The following is a 16,152-nucleotide window of genomic DNA, read 5'->3' as shown; positions in this document are numbered from 1 at the left end:
TGGGCCATTAGAAATTCATTGATTCCGCCTAGGTTTGCTTGGTGGGTTCTAGGTCTCTGGCAGATGTCAGGCCACAAAATATGCTGTGCTTTTCAGGGCTCTTGAGAATGTTTCCTCCTGCTCCCTCCTGATTTTCTTTCTTCTCATAGTCATTCTTTCTCTCATTTTCTGGACCTCAGTCTTATGCTTTGGGATGCTGTCCAACAAGAATGGCCTTTAGGGCCGAGCCCGTGGCTTGGCGGTTGAGTGCGCGCACTCTGCTGCTGGCGGCCCGGGTTCGGATCCCCGGCGCGCACCAACGCACCGCTTCTCCGGCCATGCTGAGGCCGCGTCCCACATGCAGCAGCTAGAAGGATGTGCAACTATGACATACAACTATCTACTGGGGCTTTGGGGGGAAAAATAAATAAATAAAATTAAAAAAAAAAAAAAAAGAATGGCCCTTAATGTCACGCCTTCCGCTGTTCCGCTGAATTACGTTTGTCCATCAGTAACACAGTAATAATGAGTCTTACCTTCTCCTTTGCTCTCAGGATCTTGGGGCCACATTTTTTTAACCTGAGCTTTACCTTGGTCACACACAGATGTTTATTTGTCCCATCTCTTACGCTCACCTTGAAGGCCAGCCTGCGCAAAGAACCCGGGGGGGCATTTCCTGCTCCATCCCTTCAGACTAAAGGGCTGTTTTCTTTCCCATTTGCCCTCTGGCGAGGCGTTTTGCTGTTAATGTTCCATTCTCTAGAGTATAAATGTTGACTTGTATTTTTAAGTCGGTGTGAGGCTAAGAGCTCACCCAAATCCTGAATTAATCTGAAAGCCAGGTTAAGAGAAAGCTAATATTTACTTGGTTTCATTATGACTCTAAAATTCCCTGTTGAAAAGGGGACGGTCCTTGAGCTGATTAACAATTCTGATTGTTGCTTTTCACATGTGGCAGGGACTGTGATGATGTGTCTTATCTCTGCAGAGAATTTGGTTGTTAGTGGTGAGAACTGTTATTCTTTCAGGCCAAATATAAGCCAGATATAGATTTAAGAGGTAATTGTACCTACGGGACTAGAAAAACTCATGTTGGGTCCAAGAGTGTCTGTGTTTTTGTCTTGCTTTCATTCCTTCCTGTGACTGTTAACTAGGAGAAACAGGCTACTGAGGAGACAAGTTCCTGAGAGGAGCCCAGCCTAGCCCATAAATAACTTTTTCCCCAGAGGGTACAGGTATTATCTAACCTAACAAATATTAATCAGCGATCCCTGCCTATTGAGATCTCTTAGGAACTTCTTTTAACTGTGCTTCTCTTGGCCTTGGATATCCTTTTTTAAGTTTTTCAGCTTATGTCTCCCGTCTGAACCTGAAACACCCACAGGGTTGATAGACACAGCAGTGAGTTAAATTAATCCTTTACATCTAGATCTCTTCTGGAGCTTTGGTAACCAAGTTCTATTTTTATATCCTTATGATGAGCCAAGACTGTATGTAGACCTGACGTCTGCCATATACAGTGATATAGAGGTCGAAAACTAGACTATTAGAGATGACACCGGCTACTGAAAGCACGGATCTGAGCTCCGTTCCTTTCACTGATGGACTGCGTGACTTTCATCGTCCCCTGAGCTCAGCCTTTATCACTGGGTCTGAATTAAGGATCTTGGTGCCATCCATACCTTGTAGGAATGTGATAGGCAGAGCCAGACTTGGATGCAGTTATGATTTAAGAGCAGCATTTCTTGCCTCTATCATGGCGTCCTCTGGAAGCGTGTGTATGGCATGGGGAGGGGTGAGCAGTGCCTTCTCAGCTGTTCTGGCAGGGTCCCCTTTTAATTTGTCCTCCCTCTCAGATCTACCTCTCCCTTCTGATCATCTTTCCACACCAGTGCCGATCAGCACTTTTCAGGGGCCATTTTGTCCAACATCTGAAGGTCCCACAGCTGGTTCAAGACCCACTTTGGCGATCTTTCCTTTACTTGTGCAGCCAGTGGCATTTCTGTGCAACCAGTATGAGCCCCAGTAAATTCTGAATTCAAAGTCATACTGGTTTTTCTCTCCTAATACTTGTGAAAGTACTCTGTGATGCAGTGTCAGCTGACTCCTGCTGAAGACCCAGGGCAACACAGTCAGTTCAATGGGTGATGGTCAAATGTCCAATTGCAAAGACTTTCGACCTAAAGAGTATTCTCAGTCCACTTCTCTCCATCTCCTACTGTATTTTTATGTTTATGTCATCTAAAATATCTTTTACAATTCTTGAATCAATAGCATGACTAATCAGTTCATGGCATGTAGTACCTTTAAAATACTTGGAGAATAGGACCTATGGTAGAGAAGTTCCAATGTTTAGTAGTGTTTCACTCTAAAGAGGCAGACACCAATGTCATCTTCTCAGGCCTTTACCCACCCAGAACCAGTCGCTCCCCACTCTATCCCCTGGCACTTACACATACCTCCATTTTAGTATTTACTACATTGTATTACAAAATAAAGATAAAATTTGGTTTTTATAAAATCAAAATGAAAACATAAAGAACTGGCTTGTGAACACCCTGAAGACAAGGACAGTGTCTCATTTAGTCTTCTATTTCCAGCATCAATTCAAACATCATTAATGAAAATAGAATATTTAGCACCCTCAATTCAAAATTGAGATATTCTTTTCTTGTAGTATGGCTCACATATTTGTCTTTTGATGATATAGTCTACTTCTCTGCATGCCATATCCCACGCTTAAAAACAAATTATTGTAGCCGTGACCAATTGATGGTGGGTCTTACAGTTGAATGAAGTGGCTGAGGTACACAGCTGTCCCTGAGCCATGACAGCCACAGTACTGGTTCTTCCTGTTGTTCTTCTAGCGACACTGAAGGAGCTCATCTCACAGACAATGATCCGCTGGGCCCAGGAGGACCAGATCCAGGATGCAGAGCTGGTCCGGATGATGTTCAACCTCCTCCGGAGGCAGTACGACAGCATCGGGGAGCTGCTACAGGCACTGCGGAAGACCTACACCATCAGCCAGGCCTCCGTGAGCGACACCGTCAACCTGCTGGCTGCCCTGGGCCAGATTCGCTGCCTCCTCAGCGTCAGGATGGGCAAGGAAGAGGAGCTGCTCATGATCAACGGGCTGGGGTAGGTCATTCACGGTTAAGTGCAAGTCTCTCGAAAGAGCTTCAGGTGAGAAAACTGGGTTACCTTGATATATGGGTGGCCTGGAATCAAATCCCATAAAATCTCTGTGTGCCCTCATCCTGATTTCACTCCTTATGTGATTATATCCTTGCTAAATCAGTCACCTTTGATAACCTGACAGACCAGACTACCTGCTACTCAGGGTGAAGGGACATTGCTAGAAGAAGTGGAGAGGAGTCTTAGAAAAGCAGTTACTTAGTTTGAATCTGATGACAATTGCCCCAGGGACGCAATGAAAAAAGTCAGAGGAAGGGACAGCATGTTTAGCCCAACAAGAGAGAAACCTTTTGAGCGACTGAGCTTTTGACTGGAAATCTTCTGATACTTCCCTCGGAAAAATTGCCATCTGACCCCTCCTTTTTCTCAGGACTAACCTAGAGAGTCATTTTTGTCAGTTCTGTGAGACACCTTTATCCATAACGGTAGCTTGTGGCTTCCCTTAGAAGCCATGTTGTCAAAAAGATAGCATTTTCAATATCAAGATTTCCTTTAATTAGGTGGCATAGCACTTCCATTTTGTGGATGAGAAAACCGAGGCTCAAAAAGGTTCACTGACCAGCTCACCACTTGACTTGATTAAAATCAAGAACTAGAACTTCAGCCTTCCTGCTGCTGGACGATCCATCCCACGGCCTTTGAGCCAGCAAACTAAAGGAGCATCCATCACCAAGGCCCAGAAAGGGGACTTTGAGGATGCCCGGGTGGGGTCGGGGGCATGCAGGCGTTCCTCAAATTCATTTCCAAAGAGGAATCTTATAATAGAAATGAAAAGACTTATGGGAAGAGAGAAAAGCTCCAGAATAAGCCTCTCACCTAGCCCTTGCTGTAGACATAGCAGCAGTAAAAATTGGTGGTGTCTCCTTTTAACAGCTACAACCCTCGGACGAAGGGGTATGAGCAGAGAGGAACCACCCTGCAGGGGATTATACAGCCAAGTCACAGGCTGCTTCTCTATTTTGATTTGCCTTCAGCTTTATTATGTGAATTTGCATTGAATGTCTTGAAAACATAATTCATTTTATATTTTCTTATTGATAATTTCATTGGTTTTTGAAGACTGCTGTCCAAAAATGTCATTGGTACCTAATAGACAATTACCTTAAGAAAAAGGTGCAGCTATCATTAAGAAAACTGAAGTACTACAGAGAGATAAGGACAACAGAATTAAAAATAGAAGACCCTGAGTACATGGAGGAAGAGAAATCTAGAGATTTGGGCTGCCTTAAATTATTGTCAGCAAAAAGACTAAAAGACAACTATTTAATACGTTATTAGAAGGAAATGTCTCAAAGAGAGAAAGCAAGTACTTGGTAGAAATAAAAGAGCACAAAATATTCCTATTAGCTAAAAAAAAAAAGACACTCCACATATATTCCAGCTGACCCAATGCCACCTTATTATCTTTTCAGCCTATCACGTGTACATTACTTCACCCCTAGTGTGTTTGTGTATTTGTGTTCTCATCCCTGAATTTTCATAGCGTTGAAATAAGCAAGTGCTGATGTCTCTCTCCAATCCCTACCCTAGAGAGATAATGAACAACAAGGTGTTTTACCAGCACCCCAACCTCATGCGAGTCCTCGGCATGCACGAGACGGTGATGGAGGTGATGGTGAATGTGTTGGGTGCAGAGAAATCTCAGGTAATGCTATAAGGAGAATTGAGCCAGAACTTGACCCCTGGGTGGGGGCACATGAGGTTACGGGTTCACAGCCACATGGCTGGTGTCCATGACCTCAGTTACTCTTCCCAGGGAGAGAGAGGGACATGCACAAAGCCGAGAAGGAGACAAAAGCTGGGATGAGCTGCTGAGTGGAATCCAGAGAGCGTAGGAGCTCCGGCTCTTGAAGCTTGGGGGCTTTTCTAGCTCATTCCACTGGGCTCTTCAGCTGCTAAGTCTACTTCCTGTACTCTACAGCCCTGCACCTTCCAAGATGGCATTCCTCTGGGTTCCACTTAGGAGCCTGGTGTGTTTTATGCTGTGTCAGGAGAAGGCTGTTCTAAAGGAGAATGGGATCTTAATAACGATCCTGGCCGTGTTCCCTCAGGAGTGTGCGTTTCCTCTGTGAGCCAAGCTCTTGATGAAGTCGGAATTCCCTGCCAGCCCAACCCCCCACCCCCCATCAGGAGCCTGCTGTCAGAGGAAGCTCCTGCTGGCAAGGGGAAAGGAGTGAGGAGAGGGCTCAATGGGCATTTATCCCAACTGGCCTGGGGTCCTCCTCAGAGTTAGATAGCTTCCACAGGCAGTAGATGGGGTATGTTTTCAAATGTGGGCAATTACAGAGTGCCAGGGTCCTAGGAATGAATAATTTCCAAAGCAGTTCCACCAGTATTGACAGGTGGGGTTGTCACGGAAGAACAGAAGGCAAGCTCACATTCCTTGTCACTTACTTCCTTCTGACCGCTCGGGAAAGTGGACTCTTTCCAGAAGATCCCCGGAGCAAATGTCCAGATACCTCAGCAGGCAGGTAGACTGTAGGTTTCTTAGAGCACCCTCCCTGATCCTAAAGGGGGAAATCAAGGGCTTTCTAGGATCCTGAGCAAAGTTAACACTGCCACTATTTACTGAGCATGATTGGATCAAAAATAAGATGTGCCCAGGCCCTGGAGATGCTAATTACTTTGTTAAGCAGAGAAGCCAAGTACAATCAACAGTAATATAAGATGGCATCTCAGTACTAAAGTGTAAGAATCAGTTTACAAGTGCCATCGGAGCCCATAGGAGAGCAATTATCAAGGACAGAAGTAATCAGGGAAGGCGCCCAGTCTGAGAGGGTGATGCTCTCTGGGCTTACGCAACTGTAGGGACCAGCCTTTGCCCAGAGGACTCTGGTTTGATATAGTGCTGGGCCTTGTTTGTCTGTGATCAGCCATCTCCTTTCTGAAATTTCCCATCAGGTTCTATCCACTCCCTTCCTATTCGGAAACGACAATAGTCTGGTGTAGAGTAATGCAATTTCACACGATGTCAGAGGATGACTTGATTCTTATTCGACATCTGTTTCCTTTGAAAGAAGAGATATTTCAGGAACTATAGTTAGCTCTCAGTATTTTGGGGAGCCTCTTCTTAGGTGTCCACTCTCTGTGCCTCCTGTGAATAAGTGTTGGAATAAACTGGAAGTAAGGAGAAAATTTATCTTCCAAACTATTCACAACTTGCGAGACTTCAACCTAAGACTCTTTGAAGTCAGACTTTCCAGAAAGGCCTCATGATAGATTCTTTTCTTTGACGCTTCCCACTTCTCCCTACAGATTGCTTTTCCAAAGATGGTTGCTAGCTGTTGCCGCTTCCTTTGCTATTTCTGTCGAATTAGCCGGCAAAATCAGAAGGCCATGTTTGAGCATCTAAGTTACCTGCTGGAGAACAGCAGTGTTGGCCTAGGTATGTCATGTTATAACTTCCACATTTGGGCTCAGAGGTTACACTTCCCCTACTGACTACTTAGGAGGGAAAGGAAAAGAAGCCACAGGCATGCTATGATATTTTTAAATATAAGAAGGAACCCTGCCTGATCCAAAAACAAGTGAAATGACGATACCATGTCTCTGCTCGCCAATCTAAGTAGAGATGTTGCTACCAATAAGCACTGGTGACAGATTTGTGTTGGCATAGTCACAGAGTCTTACCTCGTGTCTCTTGGGACCAAGATTTATGGGGACAGTATTTATTTATGGCTTGTGGTTTATGAAATGCTGCCTGAGATTGCGGATATAGTCTGGGGACACAGCTCCTCCCGGCCCACTCACCTGACCAGGGAGCAGTGCTAACGAGACCAAGGTCATGGACCCAATCCCTCCTTGGCAGCCTGGCTGCAGGCTGCATGCCTGTCCCATTAGCCAACCAGCCAGTGCTTGCCATAGCCACAAGGCGGACTGGCCAAGAACAACTATGGATAAACAGTGTAAATCGATCACCACCACTGGAAAAGCAACTCGACATATACGCCTTACTCACGGTTCTGAATGTAAACCAACTGAATCTGTGGAAGACACAAATACATACATGAGCGTGAAATCTGAAATCTCAGGTTTCCCATTTATCAAATGCAACCTCAGGCTACCAACCTTTTTTGTAAAATGCCACAAGAAGTTTTTCTTAATTCTAGCCTAAGAACCAAACAAAGGAAAATCAAAGACAACGTTGGTGACCTGATGTAACTATATGAGCTAATGCTGTGTGAGGCTGTTTTTAAACTCTAGGTGGTGGCTCCAAGAACAGCTAAGTCCTTTGAGCTTAGTTGGTCAAGTGACATCTCAGTCTTTTGAGTGATCACCAAATGGAGCCTCAAGAAGTTTCTTGTTAGAAAAGCACTTGAAAATACGTGCTCCTGGCTGATGCTGTGAACCAATTTTCTGACTTAATCCGTATTCACAATCAGTAATGTGTGGGGAGGAAGGATAGCAAATAGAGCTGTTCTTAAATTGGACCCAGGGCAGCCCCCTGGGTCACAGTGATGTGACCCAGGTTAACATGTTTGCTGCCCTCTCCTGGCCATTTATGTGCTGTGCAATCTCAGCTCAGGACTGGGTAGCCTCTGTCCCTTTCTCGCTCCTTCTCTCCTCCTTCCTCAGCCTCCCCGTCGATGAGGGGATTCACCCCGCTGGATGTGGCAGCTTCCTCTGTGATGGACAACAACGAGTTAGCGCTGAGCTTAGAGGAACCAGACCTTGAGAAGGTAACTGGCTTTGGGGAGGCAATGTGTTTGTTCCCTCCTGCTTATCACGCAGCCAAGCCGAGGAAAAGCAGACCAAAGGCTGGCTTTCCATTAGAGCCTCTTCAGCATTCGACGGAAATGTGGTAGAAAGTGAGTAACTGGCAACAGTATGATACTTAGGACCAGAGCCTCTCCTGTGGGCGGGGATAGCCAGCTTCATAGACATGGATATGTGGACATTTGTGCTCTTTGTATGTGGAGGCCCAGCCTCATTGGTCTACATGGAACACTAGCAGGGTACCTGTGGTTCCTAATATAGTTCTGCGTTGTCGAATTTTTAAGTTTACATACCAAAGAAAGACATGACAGAAAACTGTATACACAGTATACGGGTAAAGAATGCCCGCACGTGTCCTGTCCATGTACAAATGAGACACAATGGAGCTGCCCCACATTAGGATTGTGAACTGCACTCCTGGTGGTGGTGATGACTGGGAGCTGAGTCACCTACATCTGTTCCCCATCCCATCTGGGGACTAGTTCCTTGACTAGATGGCTGACAGGATTAACAATGAGTGTGGAGAAGAGTGGTCTAGTGGAGGGAACGGGGGACAAGTAGAAGATCATCCCCTCTGTGGTGGGTTTGGGAGCATCTAACCCTGTCGTGGGATCAGTGGGGTAACTCAGAAAAGAGATGACCCGAGGAGTGAGTAGAAGCTAATCAGCCACAGTGTTGGGAAGAGTGTGCCAGGAGTGGTTGAGGGTCAGAGAGAAGAGTATGGTGTGCTTGAGAAGCGGAAAGTTCATTATGATAATATCAGAGAGCTGGGGGCAGAGGGGGCAGTGAGGAGGAGCAGTGGGGATCGGACTTTATGCTACCATTACTGTTAATCAAAGAAGTTCATACTCATGCAGAATCACTGTGTGCGAGGTCCCACTCTGAATTAACTCCCATGACCCTCAGAACACGCCTTTTTGTTAGTGCCCTCAGTTACAGGAGAGGAAACTGAGGCAGACAGAGATTAGATAACGTCCTCAGTGTTATGAGGTTTGTAAGTGTCAGAACCCGGATTCAAAAGAGTTTGGCTCCAGAGACCGTGCTCTTACCTGTTGTTTTATAGGACTTCACTCTAGAGTCAAGAGTGATGGAAACCATTGGATGGCTTTAAGCAGAGGAGCAACACAATACAATTTGTATTTTAGAAAACACATCCTGGTTTCAATCAGATCTGAACAGAAACAAGACAAGCACCCCCTACATACACACTCAAGTGCTATGCCCCCCAGCAGTAAACTGTGTGATAGCTGTTCCATAAATGCCGTGTATATTCACAGTCTCTACATCTAGTGGGACAGACTCAGACAAACCCTGTTATTCATACATTTAAACAGCAATGAATAACTCAGTGTTTTAGGTGGTGAGGTGATAACCGATGCCTGTATAAAAAAGTAGCTAATGATTTTCTTACAACAAGATAGTGCCGCAAGGTTTAGAACCCGTTACCCCTTCCTCAGCCACACTTTCTCTTTTGAAATGACACCACTCGACAAAGACCCCAAGCCTTCCTTAGAAGACGTAAGATATCATACATGGAGGCCTGGAGGCTGGGAGAGGGGAGAAATGGGGCTTTAGGGAAATCTGTAAGGCGGATGACAAGGTTTGCTGCCCCTTTTCAAAAGTGGTTCTGGCGGCTCAGCACAGGGCACGGACTTTATTCAGACCAGTGTCAGGAAATTCCGCAAGTTTGTTTCCTGGGAGAAAAGGAGAAAGGACCGGTAAATGCTGTAGTGCCTCGCTTCTATCAATCACAACAGAAATTAGGTCCCTTAAGATTGAACAACAATAACACACACATACAGGCATTTATTTTAGTGGCCAGTGAAATGCCCCACACCTGTAACCCCAAAAACTCTGCCTAATTCCTGCCTTTATTGATGCTTTTCCTGACATTCTTAAGGCCAAAGCAAATCTAAGCTCCCAGCTGAATAGTATCTTGACTGGTTTAAGAAGGAAAAATTATGAAGATAGTTTCTTACTGAGTTTTGACTTAGATTCATTGTTCTTGCAAAACGATAGAGTATTTGACATAAGCAAATCCCTGATTCGTTTGAGAAACATCTATTGATACCTACTATGGGCCAGGCCCTGGGGATTAAAAAATGAAAAAGACACCATTCCTGACTTTGAGGATTTTGCAGCACAGTGGATTCTCCTCTTCTCCCTATTTACATAACATATCAAAGGCTAAATTAGAATAACAGCTGCATTGCAAACAAAGGTCTATTTGCCAGATTTTTTGCCTGACACCTTCTAAAAAGTAGGCAGTTTCTACAAGATGGCAGAGCTGAGATCGTGCGATAAGTGCCTGATAATCTGGAAGCAAAGAGAAGACTACCAATCCTAGTCCTTAACTGGCCGTGGCCTCTTCACTAGCTACCCCAACCTTACCACCTTGGCTTTTGACTTGGGACAACTGTTGATGCAGAACTTGGTAAGGACCCCTGATGGGTCAAGGGCCCACTCAGAGTCAACCAGTGACTGAATATTTTGGTCTTGAAATACCATGGCCAAAGGATCATGACCCATCCAGATCCACTGTTATCTCCCAGATGCCCCCTAGTTAGGTCCATTTTTAAATGGCAGCTCCTTCTTGCCAGAACAGAGAAAACTAGGGAACTGACAGCTCATGGTGTATTCCTACATAACAGTGACAATCAGTCTTGTTGATTACTTGCAAACAAAAATGAATTGGAGGTTGTGGTCTCAAACCTACTGAATTATTAACTTGAAAAGTCTTGGGCTTTCTCTAGCTTCTAGGGAAATGAAAGCCCTTCAGTTCCCAGAATTTTGCAGGCCTACAGCTATCTTGTAAACAACTTGGGCACTTACTTTTGTACTCTTCTTGGCAGGTGGTGACATACTTGGCAGGCTGTGGCCTACAGAGCTGCCCAATGCTTCTGGCCAAAGGATACCCTGACGTTGGCTGGAACCCCATTGAAGGGGAGCGCTACCTGTCCTTCCTGAGGTTTGCCGTCTTCGTGAACAGTGAGTCCCAAGTCTTCCATGCCATTCACACCTAGGATGGCATAATCGTGGGTACATACAAGGAAAAAGAGACCCTTTACATTACTTCCCATCCATAAGTATGATAGATTCTACAGGGATGGCGGCTGGCAGAAAAATCTCAGGAGAATCAGGCTAGACAAGGATCAAGAGTAGCATCCAGTGGACAGAGTACTGAGCTCTAGTACCAGATCCAGCAAGAAACTCACTGCATGGGCTTGGGCTTTTCACCTCTCTGTACTTCTTCTATCAGTAAAAGAGGGGGCTTATTAATACTTTCATCTCACTTATTTCACAGAGTAAAGTGCAGATGTGCCTCCAGATCCTTAGACTATTTAATAGATGGATGGGTGGGTGGGTGGATGGATGGATGGATGGATGGATGGATGGATACATGGGTGAGTGAATGAATAAAAGTCAAGGATAACTGAATAGCTGTAAAATGTAACTAAACTCCCAGGAGAAAAAAATTGCTATGGCAACCCTAAAAATATATTCTTTTTAATGCAAGTCACCTCCCGGTTATAGTGATTTCTAAGTGTAAAAACTCCTTTAGTTGCACTAGTATAATGTGCTGAATATGGCATAAAATAAGTGGACTACTTTCTTGAAAATGTGCCTTGTCTCCCAAGATCCTGTTATAACAGTAATTCACTTGTATTTACATTATAGTTATGATCCTTTTCCCTTCTCCCAGTTTGGAGTTCCAGGCTAACAAATCCAGCTGGGCTGGTTAAGTGATTGCAGTGAGGGATTGCTGCTAATAAGCAGTTGTGACAACAATTGTAACAATCCCTCACAATAATGACACGATGCGATCATTACATTCCCATGTGCTTTTCTTGTCTCCCTTCACCCCCATCCCACCTGCTTACTTTCCTACACCTAATACACTCTGTTCTTAATATTTGAATAATTTCCATTGTCCTGGTTTTTCCCCTTTCCCGATGGTGTCACAGACCTTGAGATGTCTGTATTTTGTTCCCCTGGGACTCATCCAGCCAGGTTCTTAATCACCATCTTCTGCTTTGCTCTGTGTATTCCTCCCTGTCCCTCTATCTGTTCATCACCAGCTTTGCTAAGCTCCATTGACCTCCTCGCAGGCCAGTTTCAGAGTATCCTCTAATTGTTTCACTTCTATCCAAATGATTGCATGTTCAGAATTAATACAGAGTTGCAGTAATAAGTTGCGGTCTGTGGTAATAAATAGAAAATTTTTTGTAAAGTTGATTTTAAGGATTCGTAAGGCTCACCAAATTATATAAATAAACTGTATGACACAAACTAGATCAAGCTAGGACCAAGTTATTCCTCTTGGCCACGTTCACGGTCAAGATCAAGAGCTTTAGGAGTCATTTAGTGGGACTGTCTACCTGGGTTAGGAAGGGAAAGGAATCCACTGGCTGTGCTCCTGTATGGACTGCCTGAATTGCAGCACTTGCTTGCGCTGGTTGGGTACAACTGTTTTGAACTAAACTCTAGACCAAAATGGTTGATCCACCCCCTTTGCTTTCAGGTTGTTTTATGCCTTTTTAACATATTCTGTACAGTGCAGTTTCATAATGCAACATGCTCTAGCAAATTGCCCCATCAGTAGGAAGATATGTGCATTTTAATTTAATGTTTATTGTGTCTCTATATTATAAAGGCCACATTTGGTTTTGGCAAAGGATGTGAGCTTCTGCTTTCAAAGAATTTACAGTCTATTAAGGGGAGTAAATGTGGACAGAGGTCACTATAATAAGTGGATTAAGGCAGGGACAGAGTGCTGAAGGGCTTCGTGAGGGAAACTCACATCCTGTTGAGAAGATCAGTAAAGGCATCGTGGAGAAGGTGATGTTAGAGATGAGCTTTGAAGGGTCACATTTCCAGATGCAGTGGTGCAGGAGAGGTGATCCAGTTGGGGAGCAGCACGAGCAGAGGCCTGAAGGCTAAAGTATTCTGTGCTCAGGAAACACAGTGATCTGTCAGTCAGAGGTTGGGTATTTGGATGACAGTGGTAAGAGATGACGTGTAGAAGGTATGTAGTCAGCTGTAATGGGGAGAAAACCTAAATGCTAAACTGAAAAGTTTAGTCACGATTCAGCGTGCAGAGAACTGGGGGACCTTTCTGTCAGAGGAGAGACTGATGGGAACGACTGGGAACTTCTGTGCACAGGTTAGGATAACAAGTTTCTGAATTATAATGGTGGTGGTAGGAGTGGAATGGAGGAGATACATTTGAAAGAAATTACATAGACAGAATTTATAAAACTAGTTGGTGGTAGTGATGATTATGGTGGCTGGTCCTGGGTCTGTTGAGAGAAGAGGAACAGAGGTCATTTTGAAGCTTAGAGATTTAACTGTATGGAGAAAAGAAATTAGGATGTCAGAAGGAGAAAATGGCTTGAGATGGAAAAAAATGAGCTTAGTTGGGTTTAGGTCATATTGATTTTGCAATATGTGACCCCCAAATGGACATACCCCTAATTAGAGTTATAGGATAGAGATCAATCAGTCAACAGATTGGGACTGAATAAACTTGCAGATCATCTGTACTTGAAATGGTGGAGTTGACTTGCACAGGGGAGAGCGTGAAAAAGAGTTATTGGAAAGTATGAAAAACACAACGTTAGAATCTTGTTGAATACCTAAAGGAGGAGAAAGAATGGCTCAATTACAGCAGAGTGATATGGAAGTTTGGGCTGGATAATGGAATATCTTGGGTTCAAATATGACTCTATCACTTACTAGCTTTGTGAATTTAGGCAAGTTATTAAAACTCTCCTAGCCTCAGTTTTTTAATATGTATAAAACAGAGATAGTAATAGTATATACCTCATAGTGTTGTTGTGAGGCTTAAATGAAATAATCCAGGGAAAACTTATATTGGTGCAGTGCCAGATACATAGTAAGCCTGCAGTCATGTTGTCATTGTTGTTCATGATCCTTACGAGAGTATTAGGGCATTTGTAATGGGAAGAATATAAATGGATTCCTTCGGATCTCAAAGCCCTTGATAAGTTTTTGTGTCCAAGAGGTAATTAAAAAGGACTTCCTGGCCACTTTTCTGGCCTCTGTTCAGCAATAAAAGATAAAGGTGTTATAGGCAGATGATGGGGGTAGTCATGGTGGGTGATGGTGGGGGTGGTGATTGGTGATGATAGTGATGACAGGATATGATGGTTGAGTGGTGGTCATAGTGGGTTTGAGGGGTGGTCAAGGAGGGTGGTGGTGAGTGATAATGGGTGTGCTGATAGTGAGTTGTGGGTAGTGATGGTGGACATGGTCATAGTGGATGAGGATGGTGGTAGTGGGATATGGTGGTTAGGTGGTGGATGTCATAGTAGGTTGTAGGAGTGACTGTGGTGGGTGGTGATGAGTGATGATGGAGGTGGTGTTGGTGAGTGAAGAGGATGATGGTGGTGATGATAACAGCTAACACTTACTGAGCATTTACCATGTGCCAGGCACTACTTGAAACACTTCTACGTGTATTAACTTACTTACGTTATGCAAGAATCCAATGAAATAGGTACAGTTATCTTTCTCATTTTATAGATGAAGACCCTGATGCTTAGAGGGATTGAGTAGCTTGCCCAGAATCACATAGCTCATAGGATGTGAGGCCAGAATTTGAACTGGTGCAATTTGGCTTTAGAGGCCAAACCTTAAGCACACCATTATGCAGGATTGCCTGGGTAGCAGTGTCTCCTTGATAAACAAGAAGAAACAGCGTTTTCTCCTTTGAGCTTGTCAGAAATTGTGACATTATTTAATAACTGTTTGGTGATGATGTTTTTTAAAAAACAATTTTAAAAGCCAAATTAAAAGCTCCTGCTATATCAAAATAATAGAATGGGAAAATTCTTTTTAACGTTATTTTACTAGCCTCTCTTAATGTTTGTATTAAATCTTCTTAAACAAGATTTGTTTTTAAAAGAACTTCTTACAGCATATAATTTTCTCCACTTTATTTTTATTAGCTTGCTGGGGAAGCCTTGACTTGTGTTAACTCTTGAAGAGTTGAACAGGAGTTGAGAAGCTTCTATTTACCCAGCAGTTGCAAACTCTGTAGCTAGTCTAGACACAGATGTGTCTGGGTGTCTGATTAATTCCTTCCTAATGTAGATTCCAAGAGGGAAAAGATTTCTTAGCAATCCACAAGAAAAGGAAAAGTTATTCTGTGCTTCCTTTGAGTCCTTGGGGTGTTTCAGTGATATCTCCCCCAGGCTACAAACTTAGTCATGAGGAGCACATATCTCCTGGCTTTGCTGAATCTGTTTCCCTAGGCAGATTTATCATCAGTGGCCATAACTGGGGCATCCATCACATGACATGTGAGGAGTATATGAGGGGCTGTGAGAAGTGACAGGAGACATGCTCTAGAAGTTCTACCCTGAAGTCACTTACAAGTCAAAGCAGAAAACAGAGCAAACCTAATAGAATTATCAGAAACATAAATGGAATAATTACTAAAAACTCTGTAATCAAACACACCTACCTACAGAGTGACACATGTGACTGTTGCCATGCCAAAAATAACAGTACTTATTGGACTCTGGTGGAGTGAATCTTGGAATGCCTGGGGAAGAAGGCAAGTGTTGAATAACATCTGGAAGAAGGAAACGGACATGCTTTAACAGAGTAGTGTGGGGAGAGCATACTGATGAGCCCTTGAGCTGGGAGACAAATCTTTCAAGATGTGTCAATTGTATCTGATAAAGCTGGAAAGAGTCTTTTAGGGTCAAGATCACAAAGGAGCATTTGAAGGGCATGGTAGATATAGATGCTTAACAGAATCAGCCAGTTCATTTCTGTTCATGTATTCAGGTTTTTAGAGTCAGAAAGGATGTAATAACCATTCTTCACTGTGAGTGGTACTGAAGACATGGGATGGATAGGATTAAAATGTGTAAGATGTTGTTCTTATTCTCAAATTTACAATCTGAGGAAATGGACAACCCAGGCTCTTGTAAACAAAGGCTGATATTGGTCTGGTAAGGCATTGATGGATAGTCGCCCTCAGCTTTCCATTCAATCATCTCAAACTTCTACCTTGATGTTACCAAGATGCTTGAGCATACAGGGTTAGATAATTCAAACATAAAGCCCTGTTCTTATTAAATATACAGTCTACTGAGAAAAATACAAACAATTAATTAACTATGCTTGTGTTCAATTCTTAAAGAAAGAGTATGGGGTGTTTGAGAGGACCAGATCCTCTGGGGCTTCCAAGTGTAAGCTGGTCCTGAAGGATGAAGTGGAGTTACC

General features: G+C 43.7%; 1 protein-coding gene across 1 annotated transcript in view; it reads left to right on the top strand.

Moving 5' to 3' along the window:
* Positions 1 to 16,152, top strand: part of RYR3 (ryanodine receptor 3) — a 345,772-nt gene that overhangs the window by 193,828 nt on the left and 135,792 nt on the right. The window contains exons 39-43 of the mRNA XM_058540531.1: positions 2,847 to 3,120; positions 4,708 to 4,822; positions 6,433 to 6,562; positions 7,753 to 7,856; positions 10,746 to 10,881. Of these exons, the coding sequence (XP_058396514.1) occupies positions 2,847 to 3,120; positions 4,708 to 4,822; positions 6,433 to 6,562; positions 7,753 to 7,856; positions 10,746 to 10,881 (759 nt within the window). The remainder of the gene's footprint in view (positions 1 to 2,846; positions 3,121 to 4,707; positions 4,823 to 6,432; positions 6,563 to 7,752; positions 7,857 to 10,745; positions 10,882 to 16,152) is intronic.

The sequence above is a fragment of the Diceros bicornis genome, chromosome 5 (genome assembly GCF_020826845.1).
Source record: "Diceros bicornis minor isolate mBicDic1 chromosome 5, mDicBic1.mat.cur, whole genome shotgun sequence".
Classification (NCBI taxonomy): Eukaryota; Metazoa; Chordata; class Mammalia; order Perissodactyla; family Rhinocerotidae; genus Diceros; species Diceros bicornis.
Note: the sequence above shows the minus strand (reverse complement) of the source record. Positions and strands in the feature narration are given on the sequence as shown.